Source organism: Macrotis lagotis, chromosome X (assembly GCF_037893015.1).
Source record: "Macrotis lagotis isolate mMagLag1 chromosome X, bilby.v1.9.chrom.fasta, whole genome shotgun sequence".
Taxonomy (NCBI): domain Eukaryota; kingdom Metazoa; phylum Chordata; class Mammalia; order Peramelemorphia; family Peramelidae; genus Macrotis; species Macrotis lagotis.
The window spans coordinates 305,064,349-305,087,354 of record NC_133666.1 but is presented as its reverse complement, the minus strand read 5'-3'; the positions used below and the strand labels follow the sequence as shown (position 1 = coordinate 305,087,354).

The 23,006-nt window shown below is 37.9% G+C and overlaps 1 protein-coding gene across 1 annotated transcript; it reads left to right on the top strand.

Annotated features, from left to right (window-relative positions):
- Positions 1-536: 536 nt before the first annotated feature.
- On the top strand, positions 537-23,006 carry ELAC1 (elaC ribonuclease Z 1). Its single transcript, XM_074200732.1, has 4 exons — positions 537-686; positions 6,874-7,037; positions 18,702-19,169; positions 20,335-23,006. The coding sequence occupies exons 2-4, from the start codon at positions 6,881-6,883 to the stop codon at positions 20,814-20,816; spliced, it is 1,107 nt and encodes a 368-aa protein (XP_074056833.1). The 5' UTR covers positions 537-686; positions 6,874-6,880; the 3' UTR covers positions 20,817-23,006.

Below are 23,006 nucleotides of genomic sequence, written 5' to 3'. Positions count from 1 at the left end.
CAGGGCCGGGGCTCCATCCCCTGCGGCCCCCCCCCCCCCCATTTTAAGGGGATTTTTGCCCCACACACTCTTGTGTGGAGCTGTCTGTAGGGAAGGCTTGAGGAAAGAGGATAAATTGAAAATTCAAAGATTGTTTACAACTCCAACTGGGTTTTAAGCCCCATCCTGCACGGTCACTTCCGGCAGCTCGGTTCGGCTCCCTCCGTCTGGGCCAGAAGCGGCCCGGCGGCGCCCGGCATCATGGCGTGGGGGCGCAGGGCGGCTCCCCGGCGGCGCGCCCTCGGCCCCGCCGCCCTGGCCTCCCTCCGGGCCAGCCTTAACTAGAATCCGCTGCCCTTGAGGTCCCCGGCCGGCTCTCCTCCTCGGGGAATCGGGGATCTGGAAACAAAAGGCGTCGGCCACAGCGTGGCTGGGCTGGCCCGCCTCGCTGGGGCCGGGCCCAGGCGGAGCCGCGGGGGACACGTGGCCCGAGCGCCCGCGCCTGCGCGTGGGGCGGCCCGCCCTCGGAAGTGATCGCGGGGGGCAGACCACATGGAGGCACGTTTCCGGCCGCGGCTCCCCTCGCGGCCCCCAGCGCCCCCGGGGTCGCCTTGAACCCGGAGAGGCTGGGTCCGGCCCCTAGGCCCCGCCCGGGCCGGCGGAGCGCCGCGCCTCCTCCCTGCCCCTCCGGGGCGGCCCGAGAACAGGTGAGTGCGGCCCGGCCCCAGCGGGGCGGCGGGGTCGGGGAGAGGGGGACGGAGACGGGGGAGGGCAGCGCGGGCACCCGGTGTGGCACCCACGTGCCGGGCACGGAGCTGGGGGAAAGAGAGCCGCCCTGGGACGCCGAGGAGAAGCCCGAGAGCCGGCTTAGAAAACACTGAGTCCAGAGGGGCGGCGAGGTGGCGCCTGGGCAGAGCCCCGGCCCGCAGTCAGGACCCGGCCCCAAAGGTAACCGCAGACCCCTCATCGTGACTGGCTGTGTGGCCTTGGGCAAGCCGCGGAACCCCGCTGCCTTGGAAAAAAGCCCCCCCAAAAGTGAATATAATTCAGATTCTTGGGGGGTTTTGTCCGTAACAGGTCTCCCCGGGTCGTCCTTGACCTCCCCGCGTCCCTCATGAATGTGCTCCACGTTGCCTGGGTCCCGCTCCGGCACTCAGCACCAGCGCATGAAATTCATGTGTTCCGCCAAAGTCCAACCCCTCATGAGTCCCTGGAGAACATTCGTGCGCTGTCGCTCGTTTAGCCATTCCTCCACTGACGGTCACAGGGAAGAGGCTCTTAAACTCTTTGGTGTTGCAGAACCAGTCTGGTGAAGCCCATAGACCCCCGTCTGACAACAGTCATGTTTATCGATGCGTTAAATAATATAAATAGGGTTGTGGTGGTGCAGCGGATAGAGCCCCGGCCCTGGAGTCAGGAGGACCTGAGTTCAAATGTGGCCTCAGACAATGATTCCCCTAGCTGTGTGACCTTGGGCAAGCCACTTAACCCCATTGCCTAGCAAAACACAAACAAACAAATAAATATAAAAAGTAAAAAGAGATGGTCTAAAAATATATAAATAGAATTGTACAGGAAATCAGTGGCATTGAAATTCAGTTATCAAAATATCTATTTTTTTAAACCTGGGAAAACATATCAATTAATGGAGTGAAGTGAGAAGAACCCGAACAATAGACACGAATAGCAATATTATACAGTGATCATCTTTGATCTTCTCTCTAATACACTGATTCAAGACAATTCCCAAACGACTGGTCATGAAAAATAACTTGCAGAGAGAGAGCTGATAAACTCTGAGTGCACATTGAAGTATAATTTTTTTCATTTATTGCTTTTGCTTCTTTTTTCACGTACCCCACCCTCCAAAAAAGGAAAGATGCTACCCATTATTGTTGAGTTTTGGATTCTTTGTGATCCCATTTGGAATGTTCTTGGTGAAGATACTGGAATAGTTTGCCATTTCCTTCTCCATCTCATTTTACAGATGAAGAGACAGATACAAATAGGGTCAAGTAACTTACCAGGGTCACTGACTAAGTGTCTGAGACTCCATTTGAATTTAGAAAAATAAGTTTTCCTGATTCCAAACCTAATGTTCTGTCCGTTGTGTCACCTGTTGCACTTCTAATACTATCTACCTCCTCACAAAGGTGAGGTGACCAATATAGGATTTTGCTTTGCTTGACTTTTCTATATGTAAAAAGGGTTTTGTATTTATTTTTTAAACCAAAAAAAGGTAAGGGTGGGGGAGCTGCTAGTTTAGTAGAAATTAAAAGAAAAATAGCAACTTTCCCCATGCCCCAGAAAAGTTTCATAGAGCCCTAGAGAGAGAAGTGATTTCATCCAAGATCGCACAGCCAGTGCTTCAGTGTTAGGATTTGAAATTGTCTCTCTGATGCCAAGACCAATACTAGGAGATCTAGAAAGTTTAATTATTTTCCTGAGGTTAAGAGTCTGAGTGAAACTCAATCCTTCCAACTCCCATGCACCTATGTACTTCTTGCTCTTCATATTGGGGAATGATCCCAAAGTAGAGTGGCACACAAGGAAGGTCAAAATATTAGGGGGAAATTAGAAACAGGATTGCTTTTACAACTTCTGAGAGGGTTTTCAAAGCATTGTTTCAGTGTTTTGTTAGAACTTCCCAAAAGTTTATAAACACATACCATAATACATCATGATAACTACTTTTTGAATTACTCATGCCTCTGTTCTCAGCTTTAATATGTTGTTATTGTCCATTCACTTTTCAGTTGTGTCTGACTCCTCATGACCCCATATAGGATTTTCTTGGCAAAAATGCTAGTGGTTTTGCCATTTCTATTGCTAGCTTATTTTTTTTATAGAAGCAGAAACTGCATAAAGGGACTTGCCCAGTGTCACATATCTAATTTTAGAGTTCAGATTTGAACTCAGGTTTTCCTTATTCCAGGCCCAGAACTCTACTACCCAACTAGGTTATTTTTTTTTTTTTTAGATTTTTCAAGGCAATGGGGTTAAGTGGCTTTCCCAAGGCCACACAGCTAGGTAATTATTAAGTGTCTGAGGCCAGATTTGAACTCAGGTACTCCTGACTCCAAGGCTGGTGCTTTATCCACTGTACCACCTAGCCGCCTCCCCAACTAGGTTATTATTAATTATTTCTATTTTTATTGAAGTTAGGTGGTACAGTGGATAGAATTCTGGACTTGAAGTCAAATTCCCAAGTTCAGTTCTGGCCTTTAACACTTAATAGCTGTGTGCCCCTGGGCAAGTCATTTTAGTCTGTCTGACTCAATTTTCTGGTCTGTAAAATAAAGTTAAAGAAGGACATGGCAAACCTCCCTAGTATCTTTGCCAGGAAGCTCCAAATGGGATCCAGAGTCAGATAAGACTGAAACAATTGAACAAATAGTTTAAGGTAATTTATACAATTTGCCTATAATGTGTGTGTAAGTTCTGTTTTATTTTCACTGTCTTCACTTGGCCTGAATCTCTGCTACACAGATGGAGTGTATTAAGGATGAAAAAACATACTGGGTTGGGAGTCAGAAGAGAGTTCAGAAATTTTCAAACTTTTTGGTCTTAGGATCCCTTTCCAATCTTAAAACTTGTTGAAGACCCCAAAGAGCTTTGATTTCATGGTGAAGGGTTAAAGTGAGATCTTCCCTATCAGCTGTCATGGTCCCTGGAGAAGGAACTTCCTGAGCACACTGAACTAAAACATGTTAACCAAAGCATGTTCCAGGGTAGGTTGTTCTAGGAAACATTCCTAGTAGTAAACATGTTTTGGGGTCCACACCTGGGGACTTGGGCCATCCCTGGCTATTTACCTAAGACATCTTGGAGAGAGTGGATTGTACTCAGGATTTGAAGTTGTTTTGGCCAAAACTTGAGGATCACTGAGTTCAGTCTTGTAAACCCTTGGACCTGTGCCACTTTTGTGTAAGCATTATAGAGGTCTTCCTTGGGAAAGGGGATTTGGAAGAATCTCCCTTTGGAGAGGATGCTCTGCCAAAAGGACTTTCCCAGTCAAAGGAAAAGGCTGTGACATCTCAAGGTACTTCCCCAGCCAGCTTTTTCATGTGTTAAAACTTGGGTAGCTTTTCTTTATCTCTTAGATTTCCTTTTCTTTTTCCATTTTGATGTTTTCTCTTGTTCATATATAGAGATATATCTATATATAGAGAGCCACAATTACGTACATATGTGTGTGTGTGTGTGTATACACACACACACACACATATGTACGTAATTGTGTCTCTCTCTTGGATTATATTGTCTTGGTTTAGAAGTATATTAGCATTAAACTCTAATTTAAAGACTTAAGATAGTGAGCATATTAGTGTAGGTACAGACCTGAACAGATAGTAGTCAAAATTGTCTATTGATTTTTACCCTATCAGAAATAATACCTTTTTTTTTGTTTTTGCAAGGCAAAGGGGTAAAGTGATTTGCCCAAGGACACACAACTGGATAATTATTAAGTGTCTGAGGCTGAATTTGAACTCAGTTCCTTCTGACTCCGGGACCAGTGCCACCTAGCTCCCCCAATAATACATTTTTTCAACTATATACTAATTAACTTAAAAATAACAACAGGGGAGGCTAGGTGGCACAGTGGATAGAGCATCGGCCCTGGAGTCAGGAGGACCTGAGTTCAAATCCGACCTCAGACACTTAATAATTACCTAGCTGTGTGGCCTAGGACAAGTCACTTAACCCCATTGCCTTGCAAAAAAAACCCTAAAAAAATTCCTATTAAAAATAACAATAAACTGATTATATATTTTTATGAAAAATATTTTCCAAAACGAAAAAGTCAGTGAAAAGAGTGATTTTTTTCATATTTTTACAAAACTCATTAATTCTAGCTTAATAGAATACAACTAGATTATCATATCTGTTTCTTCAATCTGTTGTGATACTATATTTTTTTAGGTTTTTTTTTTTTGCAAGGCAAATGGAGTTAAGTGGCTTGCCCAAAGGCCACACAGGTAATTATTAAAGTGTCTGAGGTCGGATTTGAACTCAGGTCCTCCTGACTACAGTGCCGGTGCTCTATCCACTGGGCCACCTAACAACCCCCTGTGATATTGTATTTTGATTGAAGTATATGAAGAAAATATGATTTTACACAGATAAGTAGTTGAAAAAGGGAGAGGTATTTTTTTTAGGGTTTTTTTTTTTTTTGCTAGGCAAATGGGGTTAAGTGGCTTGCCCAAGGCCACACAGCTAGGTAATTATTAAGTGTCTGAGGTCAAATTTGAACTCAGGTCCTCCTGACTCCAGGGCCGGTGCTCTATCCACTGTGCCACCTAGCCACCCCGAAGGAAGAGGTATTTTAAAAAGCAAATAGTACCTTGGTATTATGAAAATAGTTTTTACTTTGCAAATCCCCAAAAAGTTCTCAGGGAGCCCCCAGGGATTTTCATATTATAGTTTGAAAACAAATAAGTATAATAGATAAGTCTTTGGAGTTGGAATTAGGAAGTCCTGGGTTCAGTTCTGATCAGACAGTTTACTTATCCTTTGTGGACTTCAGTTTCCTCATTTGTAAAATGTAGGAGTTGGACTTGCTGATCTTTAAGATCTCTTCCCCCTCTAAATGCATGATTCTATGACCTGGACTCAAGTCTCAGTTGTATACTACTAAGTGATTGCCCCATTTATCACTCTGACCCCCAAATTCCTCATTTGGTAATTGGATAATAATATTTTAATTTTCTGCCTGTTGTGAGGAAAGTTTTGTAAACTTTAAGGGCTATGTAAATATGGATTATTATTCATCAGAAATTTGAGTTCTTACTAGTTCCTGAAATGGGGGTAGTACTCTATTAGAATGGAATTGGTATTCAAAAGAAACAAAAATCCCCTGGGATTTATGTTTAGTTAGGGAACAAAGTTATATGTTTCATGAAACAAGTTAAATAGCAAAGAAGTGGATTAAGAGAGCAGCTAGATATCGAAGTGGATTGCATGCTTGGCCTAGAGTCAACTAGTTTCATCTTACTGTGTTCAAATCTAGTCTCAGACACTAACTTGTTTAACGCTGGAGGAGTCACTTATCCAGTTTACTTTTGTTTCCTCATGTGTAAAATGAGCTGGAGAAGGAAATGACAAACCATTCCATTATTTTTGTCAAGAAAATCCCAAATGGACTCACAAAGGGTTAAATAGAACTGGGAAATGACTGAAAGAACATCATAGGATTAAGAACCAAAATGATTGCCATAAAGGCTCTGTAGAAATTTGGAGACAGGAGGTCAATGTGGCTTCAAAGTCACCCAAAGTTTGCTGAGCTTTATTTTAATGTCTTATCTCCAGCCCAAATTCTGATTTGTTTTTAATTAATTGATTTATGAGTAGTTGCTTTTTTAAAAAATTTAAGTCAGAATTTCAAGGGTCTCATGGTGAAAAATGCTGTCCACCTTCAGAGAGAACTGATAAACTCTGAATGCAGATTTTAGAATACTTTTTTTTGCTTTATTTTTCTTTGAGATTTTTTGTTTTCTTTTGCCACATGATAATGCAGAAATCTGTTTTGTATGACTTCACATGTATAATTGATATCAAGGATGTAAAAGGGGATGGAGAAAATTTGAAACAAAGTTTAGAAAATGAAATGAACATATTTTTACATGTAATTAGGAAGCACTAAAAAAATAAAAATTTTATAGAAAAAATTGTTAGTCCTATGTGATTTAGAAGTTGTTGATAAAAGGAATTATGGAAACTATTCAAATCAACCTTGGGTTTGTGTATAACACTACAATTGACTTTGGGTTCCCTAAGAGAGGGTTCTAGTATCCAAAATATCGTTTACCATTTTGCCAGTAGTGTCAGCAGGGCTATCAGGTTTGTGATTTGTGATATGCAGTGAACTCAGGATTTCCTTTTTGTTGTTTCAAGGTAGAAGATGTCCATGGATGTAACCTTCCTAGGAACGGGCTCTGCATACCCATCGCCCACCAGGGGAGCCTCTGCTGTAGCTCTCCGATGTGAAGGAGCCTGCTGGCTTTTTGATTGTGGGGAAGGGACACAAACACAGTTCATGAAAAGCCAACTTAAAGCAGGTCAGTCTTTTTTTCTTGGCTGCTTTTTTTTTTTAATTAATGAGAATCTCTTGAAATTCCATTGTTTTGCCTGCTTTTCAGGGTCCTTTAATCTGGATCTATCCTACCTATTCTTACTTCTCTTTCATTCATGAAATATTTATTGAATGTTTATTATATGGAAGATGCTTTTACCCAGATATGAAGATTAGTAAGAAAGTCCTTGACCTCATGGAATTTCCTGGAATAAACACAATATTATGTTGATTTTGATTAGTGTAATGAGAATGATAAAAATGTCAAGAAGCATAAAAATGCCTGCATCTGAGTCAGTTGGGGACAACTTTGTAAGCAAAGTGGTATTTGGACCAGTCTTTAAAGAGTGAATAGGATTTTGATGGGTGGAAATTTTATTTTAATTTTTTTAAGTTCTACATTTGCTCCCTCCTTCCACTTCCTCCCCATCCATTGAGAAGACAAGAAATATGATATCCATTATACATATATAGTCATGTAAAACATTTCCACATTATATCCCCTCCCCCTCAAGAAAAAGTGAAACAGAAAAAAAATAACACTTCATTCTACCCTCTGAAGTCCATCAGTTCTCCATCTAGAGGTAGATAGCATTTTATATCATGAGTCCCTTGGAGTTGTGATGGATCATTGTAGTGATCAGATAGCTAAGACTTTCATAGTTGATTTTCCTTACAGTATTGCTTAGTACTGTGTCAGTTGATCTCCTGTTTCAGCTGACTTTGCATTAGTTAATTTATGTCTTCCAAGTATTTCTAAAACTGTCCCCTTCATCATTTTTTTTTAGGTTTTTTGCAAGGCAAACGGGGTTAAGTGGCTTGCCCAAGGCCACACAGCTAGGTAATTATTAAGTGTCTGAGACCGGATTTGAACCCAGGTACTCCTGACTCCAGGGCCTATGCTTTATCCACTATGCCACCTAGCCGCCCCCCTTTCATCATTTCTTACTACACAATAGTTAGTTCACAATCATGTCTACAACTTTTTCAGCCATTCAGTTTCCAATTCTTTGTCATCTCAAAACTTGCTGCTGTAAATATTTTTGTACTTTTAGGTCCTTCTCCTTTTTCTTTACTCCTTGTATATAGACCTAGTAGTAATATTTTTGGATCAAAGGGTTTGTATAGTTTTGTTGCCCTTTGGGCTTAATTCTATATTGTTACCTAGAATAGTTGGATTATTTCACAGCACTGCCATAGGTGCGTCCAGCATTTGTCATTTTATTTTTTCTATCAGCTAGGATCCTCTAGTAGTATCACATATTCAGCAAAAGTGATCATTTTCTTTCTTAGTCAACTGCTATTTTTCTGTCATCTTAGCTTCCTGAAGGTGTAAAGTAGTAGTAGTTGAGAGTTGTTTTAATTTACATTTTTCTAATGTGATGAATGAGAAGTCTGAGAGACAGTTTCTGGGTTATTAATAATCTATTAATTATGGCTAACAAATAATAGACAAATAATAGACAAATTGAGGTCAGTGGCCCTCTCAGAAAGCAAAGTCATCCACTGGAGAATTTAATTTAAGCACTGAATGCTTTAAAAAGTCTTTAGAAAAGAGGGCAACCCTGAGGGTAGAAATCAGCTCTGATTGGTTAACAATCAGTGAGGGGTTGGGGCAGCTAGGTGGTGCAGTGTATAGAGCACTGACCTTGGAGTCATTAAGTGTCTGAGGCCGCATTTGAACTCAGGTACTCCTGACTCCAGGGCCGGTGCTCTATCCATTGTGCCACCTAGCCGCCCCATCAGCCTATTTCTTAAAAGAGTATGAAATTCTTTTGATAATTACCCTTTTGTAATATAGTTTGAGATCTAGTACTGGTAGGCTGCCTTCCTATTTTTTTCTTGTTGATTTTCTTATATTCTTGACCTTCCTCCAGATGAATTTTGTTTTTGTTTTTTTTTAGCTCCATAAAACAATTCTTTAATAGTTTGATTGGTATGGCACTTAATCAGCGAATTAACAGGGAGAATTGTCCTTTTGTTATATTGTCCCTGCTTACCCACAAGCATTTAATATTTCTCAGTTATTTGTGTGAAGAATGTTTTGTAATTGTGTTCACATAATTGTTCTGTGTATCTTGGTAGGTGGATTCCTAAGTATTTTATACTGTATACAATTATTTTATGTTTCTTCCATCTAGGTTTTATTTGTAATATATGGAAATACTGATGTTTTGGGTGGGTTTATATTATATCCTGCAACTTTGCTAAAGTTGTTAATTATTTCACTTAATTTTTTAGTCATTTTTCTTGGATTCTCTAAGTATACCATTATGTCTTCTGCAAAAAGTGATAATTTTATTCCTTGTTATTGTTATAGTTAAAATTTCTTTTTAGATAGTTTAATAATGACCCTTTATTTCATTGCTGTTACTTCCCACCCCCATCCCCAAATAAAGATAGAACTCTCTCTTTGTAACACATAAGTACAATCAAGTAAAACAAAATGTCTGAAAATGTAGCATCACCTTTCCAGGTCACAAGGGTATTATATATTAGAGATTTTCTGCCACATTATGCAAAAGAGCAATTATGGACTTGGGTCTTGTGGTGTCTTCAGAGCAAAAGCCACTACTTACAAGCAAGTTATATCCCTAAATGCATGCACCCCTTCAGGGCACTACCTAAGTGCCCTTGTTATGTATTCATAGTAGGTCAATTTAGTAATTAGGTTGGCCAGTAAGAAACTTCAAGGAACCACAAAGACATAACTTCAAATGATATCAAACACAGCAAATTACTAGAAGGAATTTTATAAATGATTTCATCCAATCCCTTCATTTTAGAGATTGAGGTTAGGAAGGAAGAGTAACTTGCCCACAGTCCCCTAGGTAGTGATAGCTAATGGCCTTTATATGACTCTTTAAAGTTTGTAAAGCACTTTACAAATAGTATTGCAGTTGATCCTCACAATGACCCTGGGAAGTAGATGTAACAGATGAGGAAACTGGGGAAGAGAGAGGTTTAAGTGACTTATCCTACATTATATGGTATAGCTGCTAGCATTTCAGTATTGAATAATAGTGGTGATAAAGGGCATCTTTACTTTATCTCTGATGTTATTGGAAAGGCTTCTAATTTGTAATCATTTTAGATGATTGTGTTCTTGTTTTTCGATAGATAACTAATTTTAAGAAAGTCTCCATTAATACTATGCTTTCTAGTATTTTTAATAGCAATAGATATTGTATTTTTCCAAAAGCTTTTTCAATATCTGTTGATATAGTCGTATCTGTTGTTTTTATTATTGATGTGATTAGTTATACTCATAGTTTTCTTAATATTGAATCAGCCCTGCTTTCCTGGAATAACCACTTTGTCATAGTGGAGGTCTTGTGATGTATTGCTGTAATCTTCTTGTTAATATTTTATTTAGAGTTTTGAATCAGTACTCATTAGGGAAATTGGTCTGCAGTTTTCTTGCTATTTTCTCTGGTTTAATTATCAAAACTTATATTTGTGTCATAAGACACAAATTGTCTTGATTCCTTTACCTACTTTTCCCAGTTTATAGAATTTTGAATCTAATTGTTCTTTAAATAATTGGTAGAATTTGCTTGTAAATCCATCTGATCCTTGGGGTTTTTTTTTCCCTTAGGGAATTTGTTTATGGCTTTTATATGATAGGGTTAAAGTATTCTATTTCCAGTTCTTTTAAAATGGTTAACTTATATTTGTGTAGATATTCATATAGTGGCTCAGTGGATAGAGTGCTGGGCTTAAAATCAGGAAGATTCATTTTCCTCAATTAAAATCTGATCTCAGACACTTACTAGCTGTGTGATCCAGGGCAAGTCAGTTAAACTTGTGTGCCTCAGTTCCTCAATTGTAAAATAAGCTGAAGAAAAAATGGCAAACCACTTCAGAATCTTTGCCCAGAAAACTTTAAATGGGGTCACAGAGTCTGACATAATCGAAACAAATGAACAACACTAACATATTCATTCATTTCACCTGGATTGTCAGTTTTGTTGGGCAAAGTAACTCCTAATAATTGCTTTAATTTCTTCTTCATTGGTTGTCCATTTACCCTTTTTGGTTTTGGGGGGTTTTTTTTTGGTTTGTTTGGTTTTTTTTAGATTTTTTTTTCAAGGCAATGGGTTTAAGTGGCTTGCCCAAGGCCACACGGCTAGCTAATTATTAAGTGTCTGAGGTCTGATTTGAACCCAAGTACTCCTGGCTCCAAGGCCGGTGCTCTATCCACTGCGCCACCTAGCTGCCCCTTACCCTTTTTGTTTTTGATACAAGAAATTTGGTTTTCTTCTTCCTTTAAAAAAAAACAAATTAGTTACTGCTTTTAGCTACCCTATTTTTTCCACAAAACTGATTTCTAGTTTTATTTAATTCATTGTTGTTGCTTTTTACTTTCAGTTTTAATGATCTTTCTTTAAAGTGTTTAGAATGTCTATTTTGATGTTTAATTAGGGATTTTAGTTTCCCCCCCCTCCTAGGCATTTTTTAGTTGCATACCCAATTCATTGAACTTCTTTCTTTCTGTCTTTTATTTGTATAATCATTTTAGAGAAAGAAATTTTCCGTTAAGTACTACTTTGGTTGCATACCACAGATTTTGGTATGTCATCTCATTGATGTCATAACCTTTAATGAAATTAATGATTGTTTCCATGATTTGTCCTTTGATCTACTCATTCTTTAGGATTAGATTATTTAGTTTCCAGTTAATTTGTAATCTTTGCTTTCAAGGCCCTTTAGTGAATGTAATTTTTATTGTATCATGTTTCAAAAAAGGGTTCATTTAATGTTTGCTTTATTTGTGAGGTTTTTATGCCTCATTACAGGGTCATTTTTTGTGATAGTATCATATACAACTGACAGAGAAGGTCAAAAATTCCTTTTTGTTCTCATTTACTATTCTCCAGAGCTTGAGTCTATCTAACTTTTCTAAAATTCCATTTATCTTCTTTTTTCGTGGTTAAATTTATCTAGTTCTGAGAATGATAAATTGAGATTCCCTCTAGTTTTGTTGTCTATTTCCTCCTTTAAACCAAGTAACTTTTTTCCCCCCAAGAATTTGAATGCTGTGTCATTTTAGTGCACATGTGTTTCAGATTGATACTGATTCATTGTGTATGGTACCTTTTAGCAAGATGTAGTTTCCCTCTTTTGATTAGGTCTGTTTTTGCTTTTGCTTTATTTAAAATCATGATTGCTATCCCTGGCTTTTTTGCTTCAGATAAAGTATAATAGGTTCTGTTCTAGCCCTTTATTTTAACTGTGGGTATCTTTTTCTTTCAACTGTATTTTCTTGTAAACAGGAATCTGGCTCTGCTATCTGCTTCCATTTTATAGGTGAGTTCATCTCATTAATATTCACAGTTATGATTGATAATTGTGTATTTCCTTCCATCCTAAACTCTTCTATTTAAACCTTCTCTCTCTTTATTTTTTTTTAAACCATATCCTCTGTTCAGAAATCTGATTCTCCTGGCTTTCAGTTAGGCAGATAATTCCTAAATTATCTCTCCTTGTTCTTTCTTCCAGGTTAGTTTTTTTCCTTTGAAATATTTCACATTTTCATCTTTTTATAATCAGTATTTTACATTTTTATTATTTTTTGATGTCTCATGGAGTCATTAGCTCCTGTTTGACCAGTTCTAATTGTTGGGGAATTATTATTGTTTTGTTTTGTTTTGTTTTTTGCAAGGCAATGGGGTTAAGTGGCTTGCCCAAGGCCACACACCTAGGTAATTATTAAGTGTCTGAGTCTGGATTTGAACTCGGGTACTCCTGACTCCAGGGCCGGTGCTCAATCCACTGTACCACCTAGCTGCCTGGGGAATTTTTTTTTCCTATGATATTGAACATCTCTTGCCATTTGTCCAATTCTGATTCCTTTTTTTTTTTTTTTTTTTGATGCAAGGCAAATGGCTTGTGGAAGGCCACATAGCTAGGTAATTATTAAGCTGGATTTGAACTCAGGTACTCCTGACTCCAGGGCTGGTGCTCAATCCACTGCACCACCTAACTGCCCCCTAATTCTGATTCTTAAGGAGTCATTTTCTTCTAATATTCTTTGTACTTTGTTTTACCAAACTGTTCATTTTCTTCAAGATCTTCTTGCATTGCTTTAATTTATTTTCCTATTTTTTTCTCCTCTACTGCTCTTACTTGAGTTTTAAACTTTCTATTTATTTATTTATTTTACTTTTTTTTTTTTATTTCTTTCTTTAGCTTTTCTAAGAATTCTTTTTGGACAAATATCCATTCTACATTTTTCTTTAAAATTTTGCTTGTAGATAATTTCAAGTCATTGCCTTCTTAATTTTTATCTTGAGATTCCCTGTCATCAGCACAGAAGCTTTTTATTGTTCAGGTTCTTTTTGATGTTGTTGTTGCTTGATTGTTTTTCCATCTTATTTCTTGACTTACTTTATGTTAGAGTTGGACTCTGCTCACCTCTGGGGGTTAGAGGATTGACCTGAGCTTTGAGACATTGTTTTCACAACTAGGCCTGCGGACCTGTAAGTTTTCCATTCTTCCAGAGTAATATGAACCAGACTGTTGTCTGGATACTGCCCTTCTGGTCTTACTTGGGTCCTCATCCTGGTAGGACCCTCTGATCCCTCACATTCCTTGGGTTTTGGGTGACAAAGCTGCAGAATGGCACCTAATCTTGAACCCCAGGGCTGGCTCATGGGTCCTCTTGGAGTTTTTTCTGATTGGGTGTTCAGTCTCCCTACCAACCCTAGGAATTGTTGGGTCCTTACAATGCTCCTGCTGCTACCTCCAAGATCTGAGCTGGTGGCCTTGCTCCCTAGCTCCCACCTAGTGTCCATAGACTTTTTTTTCTGTCTTCATAAGCTCACCTGGACAAGAAAAAATGAATCTTTTTGTTGTTTAACCCTAAGAATTTGATATGAGGAGCTTTATTTATTTAGAAGGATGAGTTAGGAGAGCTTAACAAAATTGCTCACTCACTTTATTATCTTCCCCCACCCCTATGGATGAAAATTTTAGAGAAAAAAGTAGGTAAAATGACTATAATACAAAAGTAAGACATTCTTGCCTCAAGAAGCTTGTGTTCTAATATGGGGAGAGGGGAATAGAGCTTGTTCATAGATAATAGTTAGCATTAATAAGAATCTATTATATATCAAGGCACAGTGCTAAGCACTGGGGATACAAAAGGGGGTCCCAAAAGGGCCCTGTCCTTGAGGAGTCCACTGCCTAATGGGAGTTCCTTCACAGTTAAACAAAACTATATGGAGGATAAACAGGAAATAATTACCAGGGATTGGATAGGGACAGTGAGGTATAGTCTGTGCAAAGGTACAGAGAAGAGCTGTGAATTGTCCTTCACATCCAACAAGGTAGCTAGTTTGACCAGATAAGAGTGCCTAAGGGAGAGCCTCTGTCATCAGTCACGCTGGAAAAGTAGCCTATAGCAGCCACACTGGTGGTATAGGATGAATAGAGAAGAGCAGGTAGCCCAGCAATGGCCAAGAGGTTTTATTTACTCAAGCACATGGTCTAACTGTGCCATCCCCTAATTCCATCAATTCTCCCAAAGTCCTGTTGCTTCTAGGATATAAATTATAGCTCCTTTGTTCAGTCCTTCACAGTCCAACCCCAAGTGACATTTCCAGGCTCATTCTTTGTTGCGTTCATAAGCTACAGGCCATCTAGATCAGCTACTTCTCTGTTTCTCAAGCACAGCCTTCATTTCTCCTCTGCCTCTAAGCTCAAGTACTACCTACAGGAAGCCCTTCCCCTTTGCTCCCTACCCCACTCTCCCCTTCTTCCTTTGCCATCAACCTAGCATTTAACCCCTTTAACTTTATTTGTATTTTCACTATATTTTGTACATACTTACATATGTAATAGTTGACTCTCCAATTAGATTATAAATTACTTTAAAATTGGGATTGTTTCATTCTTTGTATCCCCCCAGGCCTAGCAGATAACTGGTGCTTAAGAAATCAATGTTTATCGATTGATGAGCAAAGGGAGAAAAGACCAGACACTTATAGAATAGAAGTGACAGGGAAGACTAGAAAGGTCAGTTAGGGCCCAAATCATGGAAGGAATCAAGGTGAGGGCTTTGTACCTGATTTGACAAACATGGCTCCTTTTTTTTTTTTTTTTGGTCATACTTTAAAAAGACAAAACTCATTCTACCTTCCCTCTCTACCTTCATTTATATTGGTCTCCCTGCTGGGAATGCCTTCTACACTAAGCTTAAATACATCATGTATCCTTCAAACCTCAGTTGGGCCTAGCAACTCATTTGTGGAGCCTTCTCTGTCCATTTTAGTCTTCTCTTATTTCCTTGTCTTCAGAACTCCTGCAGTTCTTCCATTCTGAAGCAAAGAAATTACCCTTAATTATATACTGCCATGCATTGTTCTCTGTGTGAATCCTGTCTCCACAAATAGATTGTAAGCTTCTTTATAACACAAACTAGTCTTATGCCTTTTCAGTACCAAGTAGGGTCTTCTTAAGTAGTAGGTATTTAGTAAAATAGTTGTTGATCAGCTGATATCATTACTCTAAGTATTTTATATGCCTGAGAAAAAGTTAATTAGTGGTTGGAAATTATATTTATGGTGAACAACCTTAGCTGAGATATTTTGGGGAGAAGGGAAGGTGATGATGTTGCACCAAGGAAGTGCTAGCAAGAGATTTGATAACATGATAGCCTTTGAGCATCTCCCCCCTGCCTCATTCACCTTTATCCCTTTACAAGAAACAAACTCTATTGATGCTGAGTTGTGCCCTGCTCTTCCTATATTTCTTTTAAGTAGTTTGCATATTTTATTTATAATGTAAAATGTTTTATTTGTTTTTCCAACTATATACAGTGGTAGTTTTTGCCAATCATTTTCTTCCTATATTTCCAAGACATTTGGTGGCCACTTCTTGGAACTTTTGAGTACCCGAACAAAGCTCTACTCACTGCCTCTAGCCCTTTCTGGGAAGGACATCAGGGTTTTGGTTTTTTTTTGAAAGATTTTTTTTTCTTTTGAATTTTAGTTTTCCCCCTAATCTTGCTTCCCTCCCCCCACTGAAGGCAGCTTGTTAATCTTTACGTTGTTTCTGTGGTATGCATTGATCTAAGTTGAATGTGATGAGAGAGAAATCATGGGACATCAGTTTTTAACATCATTTTTACAGATGCCCAGAGGCTTCAACCAGGAGGTTGTGATAAGAGGTTGTTGAGAATCTGTAGGATAATGCCTTCTTCCAAAGGAGCTAAAATATATAGATTTTCCTGTACTCAAAGTATCCCTTTAAATTAGGTAGATGTTTAGATTATTATTAATTCCATTTAATAAGTAATTCAAGTCACAAATCTCAGACTTGCTTATTATTAATTTTATATCAGTAGTCACTTATTAAACATTTTCCACAAATTCTAAGTTATTAGGATTTGATACCCAGAACCCAAGCCTTCTGAATCTTTGTTGAATGGTATTTTCTAATAGCTCACATTTTCATATAGACAAAATTGGGTCCACTAATTCCTTTGATTACTACCACTCCTTTGAGGTAGGTAACACAGATATCATTATCCCCATGGTACAACTGAGGAAATTGAGGCATATATAGATTAAGTTGTTTGCCCAAAGGAACACAGCTAGTAAGTGACCAAATCTGGATTTGACCCTAGGTCTTTGATTCCAGGGCTAATACAGTTTCACTATACCACAGCTATCTTGTATGATATTTTAATATATACAGAATGCTTTCCCAGAATAACCCTCTGTATAAGTAGTAGTGTTGCCATTTCACAGTTGAGGAAATTGAAGAGGTTAAGTGATTTGTCCACAGTTTATTGGAGTAGGAAGCAGAACCTTGCTGTATTTAAAGTATACTTAAGTCTTCTGAATCCAAATCAAGACCTTTTTTTCCACTATAGTAGGATACCTTTCTGGCTAGAAATGAATTTTGCCTTATGGATTCATGCTTTGTATAAAGGAATGCTTTGATTTAAGCTCTTATACCTGCTGCTTTCCAGATAATATATTCTACCTGAAGAGTAGAAAAACCTTTCTTATGCAACAACATAAGAAAGGCCTCCTTGAGACTCATATTCTTTAGACAAAAACACCAAGGATACTTTGTGGGAAGTTAATGTTTTCCACGGTTTACCTAAGAGATTAGAAAACTATCACCCAGTATTTTAATTCCTCTTCATATCCATTATAGACAAACCTACAATTTGTCCCAACCTGATTTATTTTGATTCATCTTTTCAGGAAACAATTTGAATAAATATATTTCTCATCTTATAAACTTATTTGTCTTAAATTTACCTCCTTCAAACTTCAAAGTTTTCTTGTAACCCTGTTGCCAAAGTTCAGATTCATTATTTCTCTTCCTGTTATGATTTTAGACTAATTGTATGCCCACTCATATTTAATCTTTCCAAATAAAAGTCCTGATTTTATCTGTCATATATCTATTTCCCTTCCTCTAATAATTGTAATGATCTTTCTACTTAGATCTGTTATATCTGCCACTAGATATTACATCTTCTATAAAAACTATTTGATAAAACTGTGGGAAATAGTTTTTCACTTAGTAGAGAAAGGCTTCCTGGTTTGAGGTATCTAGTCAGTGAAGTTGTTGAGAATGAGAAGCTGGAGAGAAAAAAAATATGAAAATGTCATTGCTGAGACTGGGTTCAGACCAGGTCTTAGCAACTTCCTCATGCTTCTAGAAGGATCAAATCATGTTTAGACATGCCCACGCATAGGCAAGAGGAAGGGAAAATAGGTATCCTAGAGAAGAAAAATATTAAAAAGGGGGGAAATAAAAGAAAGTGGTACACTGCCAGTATTTGTGTCAAAGGCTCTAATTTACTTATACTTCCTTAGAATATATTGCCTCTTCCTCCAATCCAGTGTCTGACTACAGTGGTAGAGCAGTAAAGATGCATCTAGAAAACAAACCAATTCAGATTTTAAAACTATTGTATTTGGAGTGTTCATTTGAAAAAATTTTTTCAGTCAATTTAGATCATTTAGATTTCATGTTTTTTAAAATAATGATAGAACTTTGAAAATTAGAACAAAAAATTCCCTTCTCTTTCCCTATATCCCCCCTCCCCCACATGAGTCAGGGGGGGAAGTGAAAGTGAGAAATAGGGGCAGCTAGGTGGTGCAGTGGATAAAGCACCGCCCCTGGAGTCAGGAGTACCTGGGTTCGAATCAGGTCTAGACACTTAATAATTACCTAGCCGTGTGGCCTTGGGCAAGCCACTTAACCCCATTTACCTTGCAAAAAAACTAAAAAAAAAACCAAACAAAAGTGAGAAATAATAAATGCTTGAAAAATGAAAAAATTAATTTTAGGAAAAAACTAGAATGAATTTCACCAAGGCAAATTCAAACTCATCTGTCACTTAACAATTTTAGAGAACTGATATGCCCATCTTCACAGCAGTTAAAGAGTCAGGAACAGAACTTGGACTTGACTTTCTGGGCTCTAAGCCTCACATGCTGTACAGTATAATTATTGCAAAAAAGATCCCAGAATCACTTGGTTAACTTCAGTGAATGAGATCATGGGAAATAGAACCCTTAATTATATACTGCTGCTCTTGATGCTTTTTCACTTAGAAGTCATTTTGTTTTGATCTCTTCTAAATAAAACTATGATCCTATTTTTCCATTTTTTTTAAAAGGGAGAATAACAAAGATCTTCATAACTCATCTTCATGGGGATCACTTCTTTGGCCTTCCTGGTCTTCTTTGTACTATCAGTCTACAGAGCAGTCCCACTGCTTCCAAACCACCTATGGAAATCTATGGGCCTGTAGGGCTTCGGAACTTCATTTGGAAGACTATGGAGCTCTCTCACTCAGAATTGACTTTTCCCTATGTTGTCCACGAGTTGGTGCCCACAGAAGATCAGTGTCCTGCCGGAGAATTAAAAGACTTCTCTTACCTAGATGCAGCTGACAACCCTCCCAATGAGATTCAAGGGAGAACGATCCTCTTAGACTCAGTTGAAGGCTCTTATGTTCTGGTCAATGATGAACAATTTCTTGTAAAAGCATTCCGCCTTTTCCATCGCATTCCATCCTTTGGTTTTTCAGTGGCAGAGAAGGAACGCCCAGGAAGACTCAATGCACAGAAACTAAAAGACCTTGGTAAGTGAGTTTGTTGCCCATATTTCTCTTAGATTGATTTTTGATACTGCTGGAAGTATTTAAACTGAGAAAACAGTTGTAAATCAGCCTTCTTAACAGCCAGTCAAGTATTCAAGAAAAATCTTGTCTACTTAAATTCTTTGCCAGAAGTTTCCTTATCAGGTAAAGACTTAATTCCAGGAGTTCAAAAGTATTTGCCAGAGCAAAAGCCAAATGTGTGTAAACATTGGAGGGCTGTGGGGAAAGAGGAATTTTGACACTCTAGGTGCAGAGCTATGAAACTTTTTTCTTTTTTGAAAGTCAGGAATCCCTTTGGAGCAGCAGGTGATCTGATTATGTGAATGCATTATCAGAATTGCATCCCCATTTTTGTTTAGATGAGGCTGTCAAAAGACTGCACAGATTGACCATGCTGGCTTTTAAATTGTACTTGTACTGTATGTGTATATAGTTATTGCAGGTACAACTTACCTCATTTCATTAAGTCGTTTCTAAAGTGCACAATGCTAAGTGAAATGGAAATTAGAGAAGGAGGATCAACAGTTGGGTATAATATATGGTGAATTTTGGTTTTACATGGCAACAAAAGAATGTTGGGGTATAGCCTTTCTTCAGCAGCCCATTCAGTTTATTGGATAACAATAATTTAATTTGGAATAAATGACTTAATAAAATCAGACAGCTTCTCCTGTCTCACTTCCAAAAATGAGTTACATAAGAGAATTATTTTATCTGATCATTGTATCAATTAGATATAGATTATACAGTATTCTCTTAACAGCAGCCTCTTTACCTTAATCTATAGATTATCTGGTAGATAAGCAGTGGCACATTTCTGTTCTCCATTCCATATAGAATATGGAGACAGGGCTGCTGTGCTTGTTGTAATGAGATTCCAGGTGGGACTTAGAAACTTAAAAATCATCTAACATAGAAGAGGAATAACTTCACCAGAAAGACACCATTAACACAAAGAGCCAGAATTGAGCTTCTTAAAATATAGAATTCTAGTTTCTCAAACTTTATTTTTTTAATGATCACACAATTTTAAGAAGAATAAAATGCTCTTTTCTCTTTGACATTTGTGATGATGATACAGTGGAACATTCTTAAGAAGTTGTAAATACCATTCCAGTGATTTAATCACATCTGCCTTCGTCATTAGGTGTCCCGCCAGGTCCTGCCTATGGGAAACTGAAAAATGGAGTTGCTGTTGTTTTGGAAAATGGAGTTAAAGTTTCTCCCCAAGATGTCTTGGAAAAGCCTATTCCTGGAAGAAAAATATGCATTTTGGGTGACTGCTCTGGGGTTGTAGGTGATGGAGGAATGAAATTATGCTTCGAGGCAGATCTTTTGGTTCATGAAGCCACCCTAGATGATGCTCACATGGATAAAGCAAAAGAATATGGTCATAGCACCCCACGTATGGCGGCAGAGTTTGCCAAGTTGTGCAAAGTCAAGAGACTGGTTCTTACTCACTTTAGTCAGAGGTACAAACCACCCCTCCTGTCTGGAGAGGGAGAAACAGATGATATTAGAGAATTAAAAAAGCAAGCTGAATCTGTGTTGGATTTCCAAGAAGTGACGCTAGCAGAGGATTTCATGGTGATTGACATTCCAAAGAAAAAAACGATCAGCATTACCTGAATATGTTTTCATGGGCCAATTTGTAACTGAGCCGACTCTCCAGATTTCTGTCTGAAATTATTTTGGGCCCAATAATCCCAGGAGGGGTGGGGTTGCATTGCTGACTTGACCTGTATGACCTTAATGGTATCACAGAGTGGCTTTTAACACCAGCAGCCTTCCTAAAGTCCTGGTTTGACTAAATGATATCCTGAATAGATAAATACTTAACTGTAATTTAGCTGTTCCCTTGAATTTGATCCAGTATTCTCCCACTCTGTTTTCTGCTAACAATGGATTAAACAGGGGAAAAAGCAGAGATGTAAGGAAAATACTAGAAGCATTTGACGTTGAATATAAGAAGTCAGAAATGCTACATGTTAGCTAAAATGCTTAGTACAAAATTGGGTTAAACATCTTTTGTTTAATTTGGTTTCTGTTTAAATTCAAATCTGGATGATAATCAAAACTACTAACTTGTTTAGTTTTATAATTAATATCTGGATCAATACTATAAACAAACTACAAGAGGCTATAGGAATTATTTGTTTGGTCTGCCATACTTCACATAATTAAATATTACTTGAAACAAATGAGTTGTAATGTACATGAAAATATTCATAACAAAGAACTGGAAATAAAATAGATGCCCTTGCATTGAGAAATCATTATACAAATTATGAAAACATGAATGCAATTGGATGTTTTTGCAATGTAATAGACAGTGACTATGAAGAAGCCTGGAAAGACTTAATTTGAATTGATAAAAGTAAGGTAAGCAGAACCAGGCACATGATTTCTGTGGTTACAACAGTGATGTAAATAGAAAAAACAAAACTTGATGTTGTATTATTGCAATGCTCAAGTTCTGCCCTAAAAAAGAGAGATTATATTCCCTGAAAATAGATTTGTCAGTGTGTTAATCAGTTTTGTTTCCAAATAGCAAAAGAAACATTGTTTGCACTGCTTTTATTATCTTTGTATTCCTCTTTGCAACACATCATCTAGTGGACCTTTTAAAATTATAGATTTTGAACACTACTTTTCTGCTGCAGATTACATAGCAACATTAAGGTTTCATAAGAAACTTCAAACTAAGGTTAACTGAGATTGACCTCAGATTTCTTGTGTTAACTGTAAATATTTTATTTAAATGTATATTTTAAACAAGAGGCCCTATATTCTGATGAATAGGTTTAAGAAAGTCCCAAGGGGACTCCAAAGATAAAAATAGAAAAATAGGAGACAGGCATATGATCTCCCATGAGGGTTGATCAGCTGACCTGTGACTCTTCTGCATTAATGACCTCCTAGGGAGGTGAGGGGGAGTGGGCAGCAGAACTGAAGGGACCATCAGAACCATGCTACCAAGGTGATATCATTTTCTAAGCTGGAAAGGATTTTCAGGAATACATTACTGCTAGCAAGAATCAAGGCAGAATTATGAAATTGAAAAGTTCTTCCTTGGACTTTACTACTTCCCTCCTATTTTTTTTTTCCTCTTCCCTCTTACTCCAAATCAATCTCTAATGAGGGGAGGATCTATTGTTGTATTGGGGAGCCTTCTATCACCAGTCTATATGCATCTTCTACACAGCCAACCAAGTTACTGACAATTTTACTCTACTCGGTAAATTCCAGACTCTCGGTTACCTTTAGACCCAAATATTAACTCTTCTTTGTTGGGCTTTGAAACTGGCCCCAGAATAGCTTTTCAAACTTATCTCACTTTACTCCCCTTCATGTCTGCTATACCTCATACTGACCTGTGTCCCCTCTTACCTGGAATGTACTACTTTCTTCCCTCTTTTAGAAATCTTAATTTCCTTTTAAGACTTAGCTCAAATGCCACCTTCCACACAAAAACTTGACTTATACTTTTTACCCCTAACTCCTAGTTTCTTTCTAAAATCAACTATTTTGTATATATATATGATATATACATTTTTTTTTCCTTTTTTCCCCTCCAAAATAGATTGTAAGCTCTTAGAGAGCAAGGACTGTGAGTTTTTGTTTTTGTAATCTAGAACCAAGGTTCTCTTATTCTGGGGTATGTAAACTTTTTTGATAATTGTATTTCAATATAATTATTTTATTTTCTAATGTATTTAAATTCATTTTTTAAAATTGTGTCTATGATTCAGAAAATTTTAAAAACTATTGGTCTAAAATATAATTGCTTAATAAATGACTGTTGATTGAATGAGTCCT

Excerpts from the sequence above, each read along its gene's own strand:
- ELAC1 (XM_074200732.1), top strand. The coding sequence starts at position 6,881 with ATGTCCATGGATGTAACCTTCCTAGGAACGGGCTCTGCATACCCATCG. Across the intron at positions 7,038-18,701 it reads GAAAAGCCAACTTAAAGCAG|GGAGAATAACAAAGATCTTC; the intron begins GTCAGTCTTTTT and ends TTTTTTTAAAAG. Across the intron at positions 19,170-20,334 it reads ACAGAAACTAAAAGACCTTG|GTGTCCCGCCAGGTCCTGCC; the intron begins GTAAGTGAGTTT and ends CTTCGTCATTAG.